The sequence below is a fragment of the Hoplias malabaricus genome, chromosome 5 (genome assembly GCF_029633855.1).
Source record: "Hoplias malabaricus isolate fHopMal1 chromosome 5, fHopMal1.hap1, whole genome shotgun sequence".
In the NCBI taxonomy this organism is placed as follows: Eukaryota; Metazoa; Chordata; class Actinopteri; order Characiformes; family Erythrinidae; genus Hoplias; species Hoplias malabaricus.
The window spans coordinates 53,579,524-53,598,576 of record NC_089804.1 but is presented as its reverse complement, the minus strand read 5'-3'; the positions used below and the strand labels follow the sequence as shown (position 1 = coordinate 53,598,576).

The 19,053-nt window shown below is 41.3% G+C and overlaps 1 protein-coding gene across 4 annotated transcripts in view; it reads left to right on the top strand.

Moving 5' to 3' along the window:
- Positions 1-18,817, top strand: part of sgk1 (serum/glucocorticoid regulated kinase 1) — a 48,231-nt gene extending 29,414 nt beyond the window's left edge. The window contains exons 5-14 of one of the 4 annotated variants that reach the window (XM_066670476.1): positions 389-449; positions 14,153-14,228; positions 14,535-14,610; positions 14,705-14,893; positions 15,263-15,394; positions 16,208-16,444; positions 16,698-16,793; positions 16,925-17,080; positions 17,235-17,324; positions 17,549-18,817. In XM_066670476.1, coding sequence (XP_066526573.1) covers positions 389-449; positions 14,153-14,228; positions 14,535-14,610; positions 14,705-14,893; positions 15,263-15,394; positions 16,208-16,444; positions 16,698-16,793; positions 16,925-17,080; positions 17,235-17,324; positions 17,549-17,716 — 1,281 coding nt within the window. In that variant the 3' untranslated portion in view covers positions 17,717-18,817. Of the gene's footprint in view, positions 1-388; positions 450-11,631; positions 11,792-13,232; positions 13,376-13,701; positions 14,026-14,152; positions 14,229-14,534; positions 14,611-14,704; positions 14,894-15,262; positions 15,395-16,207; positions 16,445-16,697; positions 16,794-16,924; positions 17,081-17,234; positions 17,325-17,548 lie in introns of those variants that run through there. The other 3 variants (XM_066670478.1, XM_066670479.1, XM_066670477.1) reach the window with 3 other exon arrangements.
- Positions 18,818-19,053: the final 236 nt, after the last annotated feature.

Sequence of the window (19,053 nt, the reverse complement as noted above, 5' to 3'; positions counted from 1 at the left end):
AAACATTTTTTTGTTGTTAATAAGTAAAAGAAGTCCCTGAGTTTGGGACCCTACTGTAATGTGAATGTTGAAGAACCATTCTGAAGCTGAAAGAACCTCCACATAATGTAAATGTTCATTTAAACAGTTAGTGCTCATCAGGCATTTTTTAATATAATCTTGGTTTGACTCTAGATGTGAATTGTTGGGCTTTAACCTTTACAACTACAGAACACATCTATGGCAGTTACTACATTAAGGGCTTATTTGAAATAACTTCTAATGTCTATGGCCTTTTTTATGTCCCAAGACACATGTGTGAATAATAAGAAACACTACACTAATATAACACTGGGGTGAGAATGAAAGGATTGCTCCAGCCTGACCCACTTTTCTGCTCTTTTCTCAGGCCATGGACCTGTACTACCACGGAGACACAGATCCAGACTATAGCTGCCCCTCAGACACCAGTAAGAGCTGCTTTTTCAATCACACACTGTAATCACAGCAATTGTATATTCTTAATAATTAAGGCCTTAAATAAGAGCTCTTGGTAAGATGCTATAATGTAATAATTTATGGTGCTATTAAAAATGATTTTGTAAACTCTAAATATACATTGGTGATTATTATTTTGGAAGGTAAAACATCCAGAGAAAATTGTTGTGTCTGTAATTTGTGATTTGTCAGGCACTGGTTCTTGTTACACTGTGCTCAGCATGTTGAGATTTGGTGTGTAATTCTGTTCTGTTCCAAATTATATACATTCATTTCTTTGTCTAGGAGCACTTTGCAGTACTGCCATTACAGACGACAGTCAATAGTTCATATTTTTTGCCACCTTTCACCCTGTTCTTCAATATTCAGGACCCAACAGGACCACCACAAGACCATGATTCATTCTCAGTGGTGCAGTGACACTGACATGGTGTTGTGCTAGTGTGTTCCGTTCTTTTAAAAGTGGATCAGACACAGCAGTGATATTGAAGATTTTAAACACCTCAGAATAGCCAACCAACCAAAAATATCCATCCAGCAGCATCCAGTGTCCACAACTGACAAGTGTATTGGTATCTCTGAATGTACATCTACAAGGTGGACCACCAAGTTGTTAGTAGAGTGTACAGTGAGTGTACACAGTGTTTAAAAATCGCAGCAGCAACTGCTGTGTCTGATCTGCTGAAAACAATGCAACACACACTAACTCAACACCACAATGTCAGTGTCACTACAGCAAAAATGATCCATCACCCAAATCCTAACTACTCTGTGGGGGTTCTATGGGGGACCTGAGAACAGGGTGAAAATGAGCTAACAAAGTATGCAGAGCAACTGCTAAACTGCAGTCTGTAATTGTAGAATTGCACTGTGCTCCTGCATGGTCAGTGGAGAGAAGAGAATAGACAGAGAGTGTAAATTACCATTCCAGAGATAATTCAACTCAGACCAGAATGGAGCTCAGGCTGGTGTATGCTGTGTTATTCTGCAGGGAAGGCTAACGCTTGTGAACTAGCCTGTTGGCTAACTGTTTGCTAATGTATTTCTCCTTTCCAAAGATTTTAAATGAAAGTGTAGCCAGTGAGAAATGTTTTTGCTCCACTTTCCTATCACTACAGAGTGACTAATAACCACCTAACCCCGACATTATGAGTCAAATGGCCGCTGTGTAGCTACAGGCTACTGATTAGCTCCTTGGTCCACTGGAGTGAAAAACAAGCATTTTATAACTACCTTCCAGCGCTCTGTGATCTACAAGACAGCAAGACTGAACCAGTTCAATTAATGTTCATCTCTCACTCGCCCTGAAACACGAATTGAGCAATGTGTTTTTGTCGTTTTAAATGATTGACTATTGCGTCACATGTAGAACAATGTACTGGAAATGAAAGCAGCAGACAAGGCCGTGTAACTGATTGACAAAGATGATTTGACAATGATATGGCAGCGGTCAGTAGCATTCCCTTTATGAGAATTATAGTGTGATGGAATGGCAAAGTTCACTAATAGGAAATAATGGTAGAAATGGTACAACTAGTGCAGTTATATACAGTCCCAAAAAACACAAAATGGCATCATAAAAATACTCTGAGGTGTGGAGTGTCCCCACCCTTTCAGTTATTCGTTACTCAATTACAAATAATTACGCAACTGAGGTTTTTACATTTTACTTCTCTGAAATGTATGATTATTTTTTCCATTTCTTATATATATACAGTTGTTGAGACACAAGGTTTATGTTCTATGTCTATTGTTGAGCTGTTAAAGGTGTCTCATCAGAAACCAAGCCGGATAAACATGGAAACTTCCATTCAAGGATCTCAGCTTTCAGTTTTCACAGCGGAGAAAGTAACAGAGTATACCATACACCAGTCAGCCATAACTTTATGGCCACCTCCTTGTTTCTGCACTCACTGTCTGTTCTCTCAGCTAACCCAGTAAACAATTAGCCGTTGATTCAACGTTGAAATAACGTAATGACTGCCGTCTAATCAACGTTCTCGTAAGGTTGAAAATGAAAGTTGAAAATACGTCCAAATACAGACATTGAAAAGACGACTATTAGACGTATTTTGGACGTCCATTGACGTTATTAATTGGTCCCGTAATAAAGTACTTGTATAAAACGCATTTTGGACGTCCACTGACGTTATCGATTGGTCACCACTTAACTAACTTATTAAGATGGATTTTTGGACGTCCGTTGACGTTTAAACTATGTCCTTGACGGACAGACTACTTTTAGACCTAATTTTGAACGTCCAGGCACGTTCCTTGTTTACTGGGACACTTTTGCATATGGATACAAAGAGATGGTTGTAATGTTTTGGATCATCCGTGCATACTCAGTAAACACTTTAACTGTGATTGTATAGCTAGTGGATTTTTGTTACAGCAGTTGATTTCTCTGTTCTCTGTGCTGTGAGCAGTGGCCTACAAAGTCTTCAGAATGTGCTTTAAATGCCCTGTCTGAAACAACAAAGTGCATTTCTGAGTAAAACAAAGGTTTTAAAGTTCAAGAGGAAAGATCTTTACTCTCTCTCTCTCTCTCTCTCTCTCTCAAATTCATCTGGTGTAATTACACCCTGCTAATCACTGTAAACAACCTCAGCAGGTCATGAGAACTTTAATAGCTGTTTGCTGTCAGTTCATTTCCACACAAACCAACACTTACGAAAGAAAAACAACACACAAAACGTACAATTGTGACACATGACTAACACATCAGCCCTTTTCTTCCTGTTTCTGCCTGTCTGCTGGAGCTTTGAACAACACCAAAGGAAAGAACAGGCCTCAAATCAGTTCCTTTTAGCTGTATATAAGACTTTTGTTCATGTCATGGATCAATGTTTAATTCCAGCACAGCGGAGGAGTGACCTTTCAGCAGGATCTTTCCATTAAAGGCTTCTGAGTATCCTTTCGGTAATTTAGTGTTCAGATTCATACCTCACTTCATTAGCTTTTTCCATTTACCTTTCCAGCTGTTACAGCACGGGGCCAAGGCTACATGACAGTAAAGAGCAGGAGGGAGAGAGAACCAGAGATTTCCAAACTGATAGTACATTGAGTTTCCTTCTAGCGTTCTGTGTTTCCTCCAAGACAGTGTTCTTTAAAAGAACACACCAGTGTTTTTCAACCTCTGCCACATCTGCAGCATGTGATCAATTACCACAGCGATTTCCCAGAAGAGAATATCCACTGACTCACAACGCACTCATAAGATGCGCCAAATGGAAGCTACTTCAGCATCTGCTCATTGACTTCTATTATAAGTGTGTCACGAGTCAAGCTTTCTGTACTTTTATTAAGAGCAGGGAAGTGAGTCGAAATTATTGTCTGTTGTAATAAATCCCACACAAGAGATGCATCGGATGGACATTAGACTGAAACAGCTGGAGGATTCCTTTAAATATAGAAGACAGAATAATACAAACCACAATTCCAAACACATTGGCGCTGTAAAATTAGAAGGCAATGGTTAGTTTAAAGTTTTTAGTTTTTCTACTTAAAAACACCTGGAATGGGAGCATTCATTCATTCATTCATTATCTGTAAGCGCTTATCCAGTTCAGGGTCGCGGTGGGTCAGGGCCTACCTGGAATCATTGGGCGCAAGGCGGGAATACACCCTGGAGGGGGCGCCAGTCCTTCACAGGGCAACACAGACACACATTCACTCACACACTCACACCTACGGACACTTTTGAGTCGCCAATCCACCTACCAACGTGTGTTTTTGGACTGTGGGAGGAAACCGGAGCACCCGGAGGAAACCCACGCAGACACAGGGAGAACACACCACACTCCTCACAGACAGTCACCCGGAGGAAACCCACACAGACACAGGGAGAACACACCACACTCCTCACAGACAGTCACCCGGAGGAAACCCACGCAGACACAGGGAGAACACACCACACTCCTCACAGACAGTCACCCGGAGGAAACCCACGTAGACACAGAGAGAACACACCAACTCCTCACAGACAGTCACCCAGAGGAAACCCACGTAGACACAGAGAGAACACACCAACTCCTCACAGACAGTCACCCGGAGGAAACCCATGCAGACACAGGGAGAACACACCACACTCCTCACAGACAGTCACCCGGAGGAAACCCACGCGGACACAGGGAGAACACACCACACTCCTCACAGACAGTCACCCGGAGCGGGAATCGAACCCACAACCTCCAGGTCCCTGGAGCTGTGTGACTGCGACACTACCTTCTGCGCCACCGTGCCGCCAGAATGGGAGCATATTTATGGCAAATAATTTTCCAACCATTGTCCTTTAATCAACACTTAATTATTCATCATTCATCTCACTCCTTTATTGTCATTTTTAGTTCCTTACCCTTTACACAGATATTTCTACCTGATTCTTTTAATGATAAAACTTTTAAAGGGTGAACAAACTCAAATCCTGCAAATTGTTGTTTTATTCACTGATGTGAGTTTTTGATAAAAATAAACCATGAAGAACCAGGCTTTATGAGGGAGACTGGAGCTCAACACTTTACCAGAAATCACATCAGCATGTTTCTTGGGGCTAATTTTTGGAGATGTGTTACAATATGAGTGTGTATTGAAGCATGGGTAAAAATAGACTCAGGTGAGGCCATACTTTCTGCTCCAGATTTAAACAAGGCAGAAAAAGACACTCCCAATAGCCAGGATGATAGGGGAGTGTAATCCTAGTCTTAAAACACGTGATCGCCGTGACCACTAACAAAAAAATTCTCACACCCCGTTAGCCTTTGCATACAGCTCTCCTGCAAGAAAGGTGCAGCAATTAAATTAACAAGTTAAACGTTAAATATCTCGGCTTTGTTCCGTTTTCTTTTGAACGCAGCTCAAGTTGGATTGACAAAAGCCTGCTTTCCCAAGTTTTCAGGCACTGAGTTTGATGAACAACAAAGATGTAATCACTGTTTTTACAGGAGTGTCATCTGAAATTTGGAAATGTGGGTGGAGGGTTGTGTATCTCTGCTGGGCTTCATGAGCTCCCTGCAGACTTTCCATTGGGGATTATCTCTAATGACAGATTTTTTCCACTTGCTCGCCCAATTTTACAACACTAGACTGAACCGTGCTGTGTGATGTGAAAACGATGTGTTATTGGATGTTCATAGCCATTAAATACAGCTGTGATATGAGCTGTTACTAATGCTGTAAACTAATGTTACTTTGAATGAAGTCCTTAAAGACGTCTGATCCCTGGGGTGCTGGTATTTTTACCTCATACCCCAGATGTTCACGGTAAATATAGTCTATTTTTAACAGCAAGCGCCACAGTCATGGATACAAAGGTATTAGCAATACAGACATTTACTACTGGCATGGTTAACGTGGCCAGATATTCAATAATTCAACAGATGTTACTCAACATAACTTTTATTTTAACCATGCAGGCTTTTAAAGGCCAGTACCTCTTTAATGTGGTGGCCTTACAAGTGTCATAAAAAGGTACTGAAGAAGGAAACATGGTTTTAGAACATTAATCTATAACAATAAAGCAATAAGCACAGAGCAGCATAGGACAAAAAAACAAGAAGCATAAGGAAATATGCCAAAACTAGACAAACAGCATGAGGAAATATATAAAAATGACTCCCTGAACATGGAATAAATGGGTTAGGAGGACAATGGTGCTTTGTAAACACAGGCAATGATATTTGTGCGGTATCTTATACGCGTGCAGTATTGAGCACCCAGCATGAACACTCTCCATAGAACAGCATAAAGGCAGATGAGCCTATGAGGTCACTATGCTCAATGCCAAGTGTGGGTTAGAGGGCTATAAAACCCCCAGCTTTGGGCTGTGGAGCAGTGGAACTGTATTCTCTGGAGAGATGACGCTTCATTCAATACTCATAGGATGACTGGAGTGGCATTAATTATCCACAACTAATCACCCAACATTAGTACTTGGCCTCACTCATTCTCTCATGGGTGAAAGCAGTCTAACCCTCACAGAACATTTCAAACATCTAGAATAAAGTATTCCCACAAGAGTGGGAGCTGATGCTGCAGCAGAGGGGGACAAACTCTGTTAATGCCCTTGATGTTAGATCAATATTCCCTTAATTCACTTAATAATACCCAGTAGTTGTGACAGCTTATGTGTGGAGCAGTCATGTAAGTCAGTAAAAAGACAAACAGAAATGCTCAGAAGAATATATTATGATGTTATTTACATCATTATGGTGTGCTAGTTAACCAAAGAGTTAAAACTTAAAAACAAATTTCAACATTGAATCAACGGCTAAATGTTTACTGGGATGGGACTGGGAAGTGTCAGATACAGTGCCAGTCAAACGTTTGGACACACCCACACATGGGAGGGTTAACTTTGTTATGGGCCATTTTCCACATACTGTGAATGTAGAGCACCAGTCAAAAGTTTGGAAATCTTCTCATTCACTGGTTTTTCTTTGTTTTTTTATTATTGTTTTCTACATTGTACATGAATACAGAAGACATTAAAACTATGAAGGAACACACAAGAATATGTTTTATACTCTAGTTTCTTTAAAGCAGCCACCTTTTGCTTTGAAGACAGCTTTGCACACTCTCTGCATTCTCTCAGTCAGCTTCATCTTGGTTTTTTTTTTGAAAGCGTCAAATGTATGTTTAGTTTATAAAAGCAAAAACAAAAAACTTAGTGCTAACATGCTCCTAGGAATCCAGAAGAGGTGCCAGCAGAAATGAGCATTTTTACTCTGGACGTGATTTTTTTCCCCTCATTTTCTGAATGAATATGCAGAGTCACAGTGAGAGATGTATGAGTGTGTGTGGTTTTGTGTGTGTTATTCACATTCCCATTCATATACTTAATCTCTCATAACCACCACATAAAACGAACCACTTAAGAGAACCACAACATTTCTAATGTTTTTAGTTTTTGTTTTTTTTTAAATCTGAATCATCATTTGGGAGTGCGTGTTTGTGTGTGTGTGTGTGTGTGTTTAATGTGTAGTTATATAATTTTTTAGAACCCCAAAACATTATGATCCAAAGCCACATTAGTATGCATAATGGCTGGTTGCTATATTCAAGGCTTTAGTAGATTGTTTTTATTTATTTTTTTAGAATTTTACGTAATCTCCATCTTTAAATGCAAATAAACACAGCGTCTGGACACTAAAGCTGAACCCTGCTACTCCTGATCCTCTCATTACTCCTCTTCATCCCTTGCCCTCTCCATCCCTCCCATCTCTTTTCTCCCTTTATTCACACAACCTCATTTACTCTTATAAAGAGAGAGAGAGAGAGAGAGAGAGAGAGAGCATCACAAATTTGAATACACTGGCATGGCTAAGGTGGCCAGATAATCAATAATTCAACAGTTGTTTCTCAACATATCCTTTCATTTAAACATGCTGGTATTAGGGGCAAATACCTATTTACTTGTGGCCTCACAATCACCAAATAACATTTGGAATGGAGAAACATGGCTTTGAAAAATAACATTGTAACAATAAAGCAATAACAACAGGACAAGCAGTATAAGGAAATTAATATGACACCCTGCACACTGGATAAATGGGTTAGGAGGTCATTGGTGCTTTGTAAATACAGATAATGATGTGGTATCTTATACTTGTGTTGTACACTGTATCTCCAAAAGTGTGTAAACAGCTAAACTTGAAGGTGCACCCAACGTGAATGCCAATTGTGGGCTAGAGGGCTATTAAACCCCCAGCTTTGGGCTGTGGAGCAGTGGAACTGCATTCTCTGGAGAGATGATGTTTCATTCAGTACTCATAGGATGACTGGGGTGGCATTAATTATCCACAACTAATCAGCATCAACTAATCCAACATCAGAACTTGGTCTCACTCATTCTCTCATGGGTGAAAGCCATCTAACTCTCTCAGAACATTTCAAACATCTAGAAAATAGTACTCCCACAAGAGTAGGGAGCTGATGCTGCAGCAGAGGGGGATAATCTCCGTCAATACCCTGGACTGCAGAAGAAATGTACATCAGTAGTACATCAATACAAAATATAAGATCATTAAAACGCAGTGAATGTGGCAGCTTAAGTTTAAGTAAAAAGGCTTCCAGAAAGTTTAACTGTCTCTGGCAACTACAGGATTACCATATAACAACATAGTGATGCTTGGAAACCAAAGGGTTAACATACAGAAACATAGTCTTCAGAGTGTAGTAAGACTTTGATGCTTATAGAAGCTGTGCATTGCCCAGGTGAACATTTCAGTCCACTGTGGGGCATAGTACGTGATGTACTGTTTACGGAGGGTGTCTCAACACTATGTACTTTCCTTTTTAATGTACTGTATGTTTTTTTTTTTTGTTTTTTTTTTGTCCAGAATGACATTTGAATTTCTGATCTGAATGATCATGATGTGGTTGTGTAGATCAGGTCCGTCTTGTAGTGGTATGTAGATCATTTAAGTTGACACTTTCCAGAGTTATGATGTAATACAGCACATTACAAGCACTGTGTTCATTGGGTTACGCCTTGTTTTGGAATGAATTGCAGTGATTCTGTTGAATCTGTATAAGACGTTCATCTCAAGATTAGTCTGAGACACAAACACTGGTCCTGTATTAAACATGTGTGAAGTGCTTATTAGGGCGGCACGGTGGCGCAGCAGGTAGTGTCGCAGTCACACAGCTCCAGGGGCCTGGAGGTTGTGGGTTCGATTCCCGCTCCGGATGACTGTCTGTGAGGAGTTGGTGTGTTCTCCCCGTGTCCGCGTGGGTTTCCTCCGGGTGCTCCGGTTTCCTCCCACAGTCCAAAAACACACGTTGCAGGTGGATTGGCGACTCGAAAGTGTCCGTAGGTGTGAGTGTGTGAGTGAATGTGTGTGTGTCTGTGTTGCCCTGTGAAGGACTGGCGTCCCCTCCAGGGTGTATTCCCGCCTTGCGCCCGATGATTCCAGGTAGGCCCCCCTGCGACCCTAAATTGGATAAGCGGTTACAGATAATGGATGGATGGATGGAAGTGCTCATTAGGGAGGAGCTGTAAAAGAGGAACTAATAATAAACCCTGTAACTGATACACAATCTTAGGGTCTGGTTCCCGTGTTTGCACTCATTGTTTGGTATCAGCAAACATTATAAAACACATTGTCCGGACAATGGGGTGTAGCGAAACGTCAGCAGCACAACACACAAGGCTTTTGTGTTGAGTTTGACAGTAAGCGCAGCGTAATGTAATATTTATGATCGCGTGGGTGACGCCAGCTGATGACGGATGAGTGGTCAGATATAACACACTGGACAAGTATAACAGCAGAGCCTGATGTCTGTGTGTGTGTGTGTGTGTGTGTGTTTAACATGCATATACTACAGGTTTGTACAAACATTTCAAGCAGCTTTCAAAAAGTGACAAATCCAGTTTTCCGTGATAGGGGCCCTTTAGGGTGAATAAATATATTACTCAAATTAGCTTATAAGACTTACATATATATGTATGCCTGCCATATAGAGTGGACTTCTGTGACGTGGCAGTGCTTGAAACCTTGAAACAGGCAGATAAGCTGGCCTACTGACCTCAGGTTCAGTTTGGAGAAATGCATAAGTCCTTTGCATTGCATTCATCAGCTGCGTAATGAGTGCAGCTTCAGTGGACAACGGTTTTGTTTTTTTCCACTGAGTGTAACTGGCCAATACAAATTACAGTAAAATTAAACAAATGCATCCATTTTACAATAATTCTCAAGTGACTTTCCATTTTGTTGTAGAAACTACTGAAACACGGAAGGCCTAAAGAAACAGATGTTCTGTTGATACCCAACACTGAGTGATTACTGTTTGTGTGGTGTTTTGCTGGAGAGAACTGATGTAGCTCTGAGCTCTTAGTCATGTCGTGGTTAATAGCTGTTTTGGTCTCTCGCTGATATGAGTAAGAAAACATACACTGCAAAGTTTGTGACTCCTGCTCATCCAGTGGTCTCTAAAGTCCAACGTATTGATGGGGAACATTGTCCTTCCTTTGCTGAGATATCAACCTCTTCCTGTGAGGACGTGATTACATTCGTGGGGTCAGGTTCCAGTGCTGGGTGATTCTGGACGGTGCTCCTGCACTCCATAGACGGTGTTTTTAGGCACATGGCTTAGTCCTACTTTTAGTTTGTTCCACCATACAACAGAAATGTAATTACTTAGTAGTATTGTAGTAATTGCTGGTTTGGCTTTGCACTCAACAGTCTGTGGTTTCAGCGCCAACAAATAAAGTGTAAGAAAAGTGCAAAACAAGTTTGTACATATGGCAACCTTTCATTCAATTCAGAATAAAACATCTGCTGTCCCGTCAAGAAACACAAATGCAGGTTATTTACGATAATAATCCATGTGTTCAGCGGGAAGACAGGGATCTAGACGATGGGTAGCGAAAATGCCTAGTTAGAAAAGAACCTAAGATTGTGCAGAGAAGTATTGAATGACAGTAACTGTTCAGGAAATAGACAGGAAAAATCATTGGACGACTGTTGTTGTGTTATCTGTGTGTCCTCGATGCATGTGTCTTCTATTTATTTAGGAAATGGCAGGGCACTCACTTTGAATGGATTTATTTAACTAGAGTTCACTTTATAACCCATGGTTCAGTGCTTCACATCAGGGACACTGCTCCTGTTAAAGGAGACGTATGAAAAGTTCACTTATTCAGTTCTTGTAAACATCCATTTGTGTATTTGGAGCCTACTACGAATAAACTTTGTAATAAGACAACTCGTGCATTTTTATGGGACTAGTGAGGAGAAATAAGAGAACTGAGCAAACGACAACAAAAACAAGAGCTTCAGTGCCTCGCTTCTCACTTCGCTCACCTTTATTTAGGCCCCAAATGAGCCTTAAAATGTCCATGTGATGTAGATTTATCATATTTGGGCAGGTTATTTTCACTTACACATCTTATATATGGCAATGGTCCAAGAAAATATCTTAGCACTTAATTATTTATTAATTTATTATTATTTTAGAAGTTTTTTTTTTATGTAGCTTGATGCTAAGACATCTTTTAGTAACACCACTGTTACGTTGGGAATTAAGATTCCATTGTTCCAATCCCGGTACTTTTCGCCTCTTTTTTAACAGACATTGAGCGTTCAGGTGTCTGTTTTCTCTAATACAATATCACTGTGCTAATGCTATTTAGTGATTAGTTTCCAACGTAAATCTCAGACCCGCCCATTTCCGCCGAGAGCTGGGCTCAGTCTCAGTCGGAATGCGGCTTCTGAGGAAAAGTGTCTCCTTCAAACTTCTTCCAGCGCTTTAGCAACAGCTTTTTCTGATTTCGTCGCCGTCCCTATGAAAGACAAGTCCTCAGCGCTGGCATGTAAGTGAACGATTGAGCCTACGAGGTGGTAAATGGGTCTGTTTTGTGGATGTGTTTCTCTGAACCGAATGCGGGTGGGTCTTCATGGTGGTTGTGTGTCGCTGGTCTGAAGTTGAGACCTTCGCCGGCTTCTTAGTGGAATTCTTCGTTCCACCTTAAATGGCAAAGCCGTTACTTTCTAGCGCCTCAATGTAACTGCTGCACTGAATGGAAATGCCTCGCCATTTAAGGTGGCACGGAATGTTGTTATCGTCTAATAACAACCTAGTTTAAATATCAATTTCATACGTGTTTAAACCCAAAAATATTAAGAAAATTTACTTGGCTTGAAAATTGTAATGTAGCTTTGGCTTTTTGGGACAAATTTTATTCGCTTTCTTCCGCACCGAAGGGATTTTTTTTTTGCCTCAGGATTTTTATTTTGAGATCCTACTTGTCAAGACACGACAAATATTCAGTTTCATGTTACCATACAGCTATACGAGGGTTTAAAAAGAAAAAAAGCTGAGGTATAAACAAGAAAAGACGTGAATATACAAGTAAAAAGACTTTAATAACAGTAGAGATGGCATTAATCATTATACAGCACTGACAGGCTATTTTCCTGTGTGAAAAGACCACTTACAATAAGAAAATTACTGACATTAATTTAGATATTGGATTTACTTCGTTCAAATGAGTGTTGGAAACATTTAAAAGAGGACATTACAGTGACTTCCCTCTCTGGGAGAGTTCAGTGACCTGAGTGACTAGAAACTTCTCTAGTACAGTATTTCACAGTTGCTTTCTTTATTTCAAAACACTACTTCACTACTTGTGATTTACTTACACCTGAATTACAATAGACTTTGTTGTAACCATATGTAAGAAGTTAAAGATGTCTCAGGACCTTTTAATATATTCCCAGAACAGTGTTGGAGGTGTTTAAGCTGTACCTGGCCATATTATGTTTAACATACATCTGGTTGCTCATCTCACAGCTGGATTAACGCAGCTTGTGCTAACAGCTGGCACTGGCACCTTGCACCCCTGCTGTGGCTGATCTAAGGCTAAGGCTGCCCCCCCTCCCATTATTATCATAAATAAATGAGGGATGATGATTCCTCAGAATAGCTTGGGTTAATTAGTAGTCCACACTGGTATTGCATTGCATTGCATAATTGTGCCAAAGTAGGGCATCGCTTTCATGGTATAGCGCGGTTTGCACAGGTATGCACAGGTTTCATTTGTTTTCATTGCAAACTCCGCATACCAGAGGGTTTTTTTTTTTGGACTGTCTCATTACTGTAGCAGTAATAATAATGGGTTAGGACTTGGAGCATGATCTTGAAGAAGATGACTGAACACCTAAAAGGATATTTAAAGAAAAGCTGAGATCAAAGCTTGAGTTTAGAGGTTTTGGCACCGGCTCTGTCGCTATTGTCTGGCGATGTGTGCGTCACACAACACGAGAGAGAGGGAGAGGGAGAGAAAGCAAGCGAGAGAGAAATCAGAGCTCACGCGGAACCCCATGGGCACAGATCACCTGCACAGAGTCCTTTTGTGCTCAAAGACATTGATCTGGGTTGGACTTTGGCTCTTAAGGTAAGGCTGGGCTGCTCACCTGTTGCCAAATCTGTGGAATTGTTTTGCGGAAAATTGATGAAAATGTGTATATTTGTTGCCTTCGTTTAGCTCATGATGATGCTTATTTGGGTTCTAGTTCAGTGTTTCACGGCTGGACAGTTGTTTGGGAAAATGGAATTTAGAAGAAAAATAAATAAATAAAAATAACCAGCCTCAATAGATGTGGTCTTTGTGCAGTGTGCTTTGGAAACGCTTATAGTTTTGGTTGGATTATGGCACTGTTTGCGGTCTGTGTGCTGTTTTCTTCTGCAGTGCATTTTCCTCATATTTCCAGCCCCACTTTCGTGCGAAGCAGTTATTCCTTTTTTGTTTTTTGTAAATGAAACCAGCAGATCTTTGAGTGGTTAATTATTCACAAGCAAACGCCTCTGATTGGTGGTGACCTGCTCACATCACAATGCCTCAAAGCTCCTCCTCCCCCCCTCCCCCGGTCTCTGTCTCCTATTAAAGTTGGAGCAGAGGTGTAGGAGTTCAGTGAAGCTTTTGTGTGCTTTTGGGTGGGTGCCCACGGTGGAAAAGTACAGCCATGACCATCCAAACAGAGACCAGCGTCTCAGCGCCGCCACTGACCTACTCTAAGACAAGGGGACTAGTGGCTAATCTCAGTGGTAGGCTTTCTTTATCTGGGATGAATGGAGCTACTTGAGCCAACCTACTTCAGTGATGTGATGGAAGAATATCAAGTGATTTCTTTTTTTTTTCTTCCTCTCTGTGTCTCTCTTTCTCATCTTGCAGCCTTCATGAAACAGAGGAGAATGGGACTGAATGATTTTATTCAGAAGCTTGCTACCAACTCCTATGCCTGCAAACAGTGAGTATTAAGTCTTACAAACAAAAACATTATTGGTGCAAACTCGGATAGAATCACTGTACTTGACAGAGGCTGTTAAAGCATGCCGTTGGTTGCTGATGGTCTTTTAGAGCTTTTTTATATTACTGCTGACATATAATTAAAATATATATATATGCATTACTATAATATTATTAGCTATGTAAGCTTGTTTGTAGTTTGTGTCCTTCTTCTTGTTTACAGTAGCAAAGCCAAAGTGTTTGATGGTAAACGCTAGCACAGACGTAAGTCATTTTTATTAATCACAGTTTTATTTTCATTTTCCAGCCCAGAAGTCCAATCCATTCTGAACCTGACACCACCTCAAGATGCAGAGTTGATGAATTCCAACCCTTCTCCCCCTGTAAGTTTCCGTGCATGCCGATTTAATTGTGTTCTTATATCAATGCTCACATTCAGCTCTTACCTAACTGTAACTAAATGTCCCTCCCCTGCAGCCCAGTCCATCTCAACAGATAAATCTGGGACCTTCCTCCAACCCCACTGCCAAGCCCTCGGACTTCAACTTCCTGAAGGTGATTGGAAAAGGCAGCTTTGGCAAGGTGCTGCTGGCCCGCCATCGAGGTGATGACAAGTTCTATGCAGTCAAAGTGCTACAGAAGAAAGCCATCTTGAAAAAGAAAGAGGTAAGAAACCTGATCTCTCTGAAAAGGCCAGACTACCTGTTAGCTTTCAGGGTTTTGTACTGGATCCATAAACCTTTTTTATAAACCTAGAGGCTCTTAGGACACATAGAGCTTATTAAGTGGTGTTATTTTGTTCTTGCGGTCATGTGTTTTATCATTTTACAACATTTGAAACACAAAGTACCATGTAGATTTTCAACCTTTCGCAATATACTACAATTTAAGGATGATACTTGACTTATAAAGTAACAAGTTGTTGTTACAACAGCAATGATATACAAGATACGAAAAATATCTTTGTCTTATTGCCGTGAGATACAACGTGGTTTGCACATTTTGCTAAACCTCTGCCTCCTCTCTTCCGTGCAGGAGAAACACATCATGTCAGAACGTAACGTCTTACTGAAGAACGTGAAGCACCCGTTCCTCGTGGGCCTGCACTACTCTTTTCAAACTGCTGACAAGCTCTACTTCGTACTGGACTACATCAACGGAGGAGAGGTAAGGCTGTGGTAACACTTTTGTTTATGGAACAATATCTTCATGTGAGAGTCACTATGGGGGATGATATTTGAGAAGTATCAGAGAATGCCGACATGGGAGATGGCAAAGACAAACAGAAAAGAATAGGGGGGCAATTAGCAGCAGATGGTTTAGCAACCAATGGGGGGAGGGGCGAAAAGGCATAAATGGTATCTGAGCTAAAGAAGAAAGTAAAAAGGACAGCCAGACAGTGAGGCCAGGGACAGAGAGAGAGCGGATATCCTGCCATGAGGAGAGAGAGAGGCGCTGTGTTCTTTAAAGGAAACTGCAGGGGAAATGGCTGGGAGGAGATTTTGTGTGTGTGAGGGTGCAGCCAGATTTAGCAGTGATGGTGGGGAGGCTAAAACCCATTCTGAGGAACAAGCAGAGGTGTGCGTGTGTGTGTCTGTGCTGTGGGGGATCTTTCAGTAATGTACACTCTCATTTCCTGCCATTGTTGAAGAAGTGAAGAGTGAAGAAAGCCCTGATTAAATATGGCTCTCAGGATGTAGAACCAAAGACTAGGGTTGTAAATCTCTGACCTCACACCAGTTCAGTCTGATTACACTACTTTTAGAAATAGGTGATTGATTCAGCAGGGACCTGTTATAAAAGTTGCTGAATTTAAATACATAACCAGAGGAGCTATATAAATAGTAGGGGGACCAATCAATAGCAATCAGTAGACACAATGCACTTTTTAAGGGAATTTAATATTTAATTTATTTAGAACAATCACTTAATGTCAGCCTCAGGCTAAAACTCTTTCTCTGTCTTTGTGTCTCTTTGCAGCTCTTCTATCACTTGCAGAGGGAGCGGTGTTTTCTAGAGCCTCGTGCCCGCTTCTACGCGGCAGAAATCGCCAGTGCTCTGGGCTACCTCCACTCTCTGAACATTGTGTATCGTGACTTGAAGCCTGAGAACATCCTGCTGGACTCACAGGGCCACATCATCCTCACTGATTTCGGCTTGTGCAAGGAGAACATAGAACCCAATGGAACCACATCCACTTTCTGTGGAACACCAGAGGTAGCTTTCCATTCGTTGGCATTTACTGCACATAGCTCTGCTATTTTTCTTGTCACTTTCAGCGTTCTCATCTAATGGAACTAAATGAATACACCGCTGAAGATGAATAATCCTCTGTTGTAATCCTCAGTGATAGGCTCTTTTTATCTTAGATGAAATGGGCTCCTTCAGCCTCTTGTGGTGAAGTGGTGACTAAGAGAAAATCAAGTGATCTCTCATTTAAATGCTCATCCTCTCTCCTCATCTCTTGCAGTATTTGGCTCCAGAGGTATTGCATAAGCAGCCATACGACAGAACAGTGGACTGGTGGTGTTTGGGAGCAGTGCTGTACGAGATGCTTTATGGCCTGGTGAGTTATGTCTAGCTTTGTTTTAATTTTATACACATTTTGAGTGTACCACAAGCACACATGTAATGTCCTTGTTACTCTTAATTACTATTAGAGTTTTGAACCTCATGCTTGTCATGTTTGGCCCACAGCCTCCATTTTACAGCCGGAATACAGCAGAGATGTACGACAACATCCTGAATAAGCCTCTACAGCTGAAGCCCAACATCTCCAATGCTGCTAGACATCTGCTGGAGGGCCTGCTCCAGAAAGACCGCACCAAGAGGCTGGGCTGCACTGATGACTTTGTAAGTGTTGTTTAAGGCCAAAAGATGTTTAATCGCCTATACTGGAAAATCACATTCAGTTAATAAGCATGTTGAATATAAATCAACATACAGATCCTTAAATGAGAATGCAGCTTCTAAGTCACTCATGTTCCTCTTTTACCCTTCTTCTCAGACTGAGATCAAGAACCATATGTTCTTCTCTCCCATTAACTGGGATGACTTGAATGCTAAGAAGCTCACCCCACCTTTCAACCCCAATGTGGTAAGTTCACGCTTATTTATAGCTCCTGGTTATAGTTGTAGTTGGAAGTCATTGCATAAGGCATTGATTCCCAAACCTGGTCATGTTTTCCCTGCTCTAACAGCGAATTAAAGTGGTCCAAAGGAATCATAACACTGTACCCAAGCTGAGATTTAGCTTTCTTACACTAAGTTAATCCCTATATTATCTTTAAAGAAGGTAATTTGTTTGTTTGTTTGTTTCAGACCGGTCCAAACGACCTCAGACATTTTGACCCAGAGTTCACGGAAGAGCCCGTGCCCAGCTCGATCGGCTGCTCTCCTGACAGCGCTCTGGTGACTGCCAGCATCAGCGAGGCGGCCGAGGCCTTTCTGGGCTTCTCCTACGCTCCCACCATGGACTCCTACCTGTAGCCCACCACCATGGAAACCCCATCCTATAGACTCTTACCTGTAGCTCATTGCCATGGAAATGCCGTACCCATGGAGTCACACCTGTAGTGCATCACTATGAGAATGAAGCCAGCCCCATTTCCCCTGCCCCCGGATAGGGGGGCTGTTTGCACATGGCCTAAGGCAGCTCCACGGGCCTTACATTTTAAGGCCTAAATCTCACACATTGAGAGAACTGACTTCATCTTTATTGTCATCAACATCATCATCATCATCATCATCATCGTCATCGTCTTTGACTGCGCAGAGCATGGTTACTTCTCCGCTTACGCCCAGGTTGTTCTGGATGGACACAGGGAGGCAGAGAGGGACAGTTGAACTGCTGGATGGGTGGACTTTGCGTTTGTTTTCATCTTTTTCTTCGTTTCTCTCAACACATCTGCTTTTTTGAGGGCAGCGCTGATGTTTGGAGATGCAGTTTTGTTTTTTCTTTACAGGAATGTGTAGATGTGCCTTCATCGTCCCCCTCTCCTTTCCCACACACATATGTGTCTTTGGGTCATGTGACCAAGATTTGACTACGACACTGACCTTACTTTCAGGGTCATGCTTTAGTCAGCGTGACGTTATCAGCTCTACAGCTGGTGGAAAAATGTCTGTCACACATTCTGCCACTTTGATTTAAAACTCACTTCCCTTTTTCACCTCCACTTTCCTCTTTGGGTTTTTATTTTTTACTTTTAGCTCGGTCGAGTGGGCCGTTGCTGGAGGGTTCCGCTGCTACACGAGTGTAGATAGACACCTGGACCAACCAATCAGACGCCTCTCTCTCATGTTAGTCTTCCAGCCTCCTCTGTAATGTAACAAAGCCGCTCAGAAAAGCATTCCGATTACGTCCGGACGCCACATTCCATTTAGTTTGACAATGTACTGCTATTTAAGTTTGTTTGTATATTTTGAGTCTGTGTATTAGTTTTAATGTATATGGAACAAAAGCAACTAAAGGTATGCTTATATGTAACAATAACTGTTAAAAAACTGTTATAATATGTACTGTAAAATTGTAATATGTTCAATTTACGTGACTTTGTTTGGTTTGCAATAAAACGTTATTGTTATTTTCCCTGAAATGCTTCATTTTTCCCTTCTTTTCATTCAGCAGAATAAATACGAGTGCAGTCAGCTGGCTGTAAAGTGCTGACTGTGGTACATAGTTGAATTCAAAGGGGAATTGCACGGCTTTCTCTCTGACCTTAAGAAGCTTTTGGTTTTCTGTGTGGGAAGCACATTTTTTTTCTCTTTTTTTCAGCCGTGTTTTTAAACATCTCGCCGTCCAAAACAACCCAGAAACCTGATCA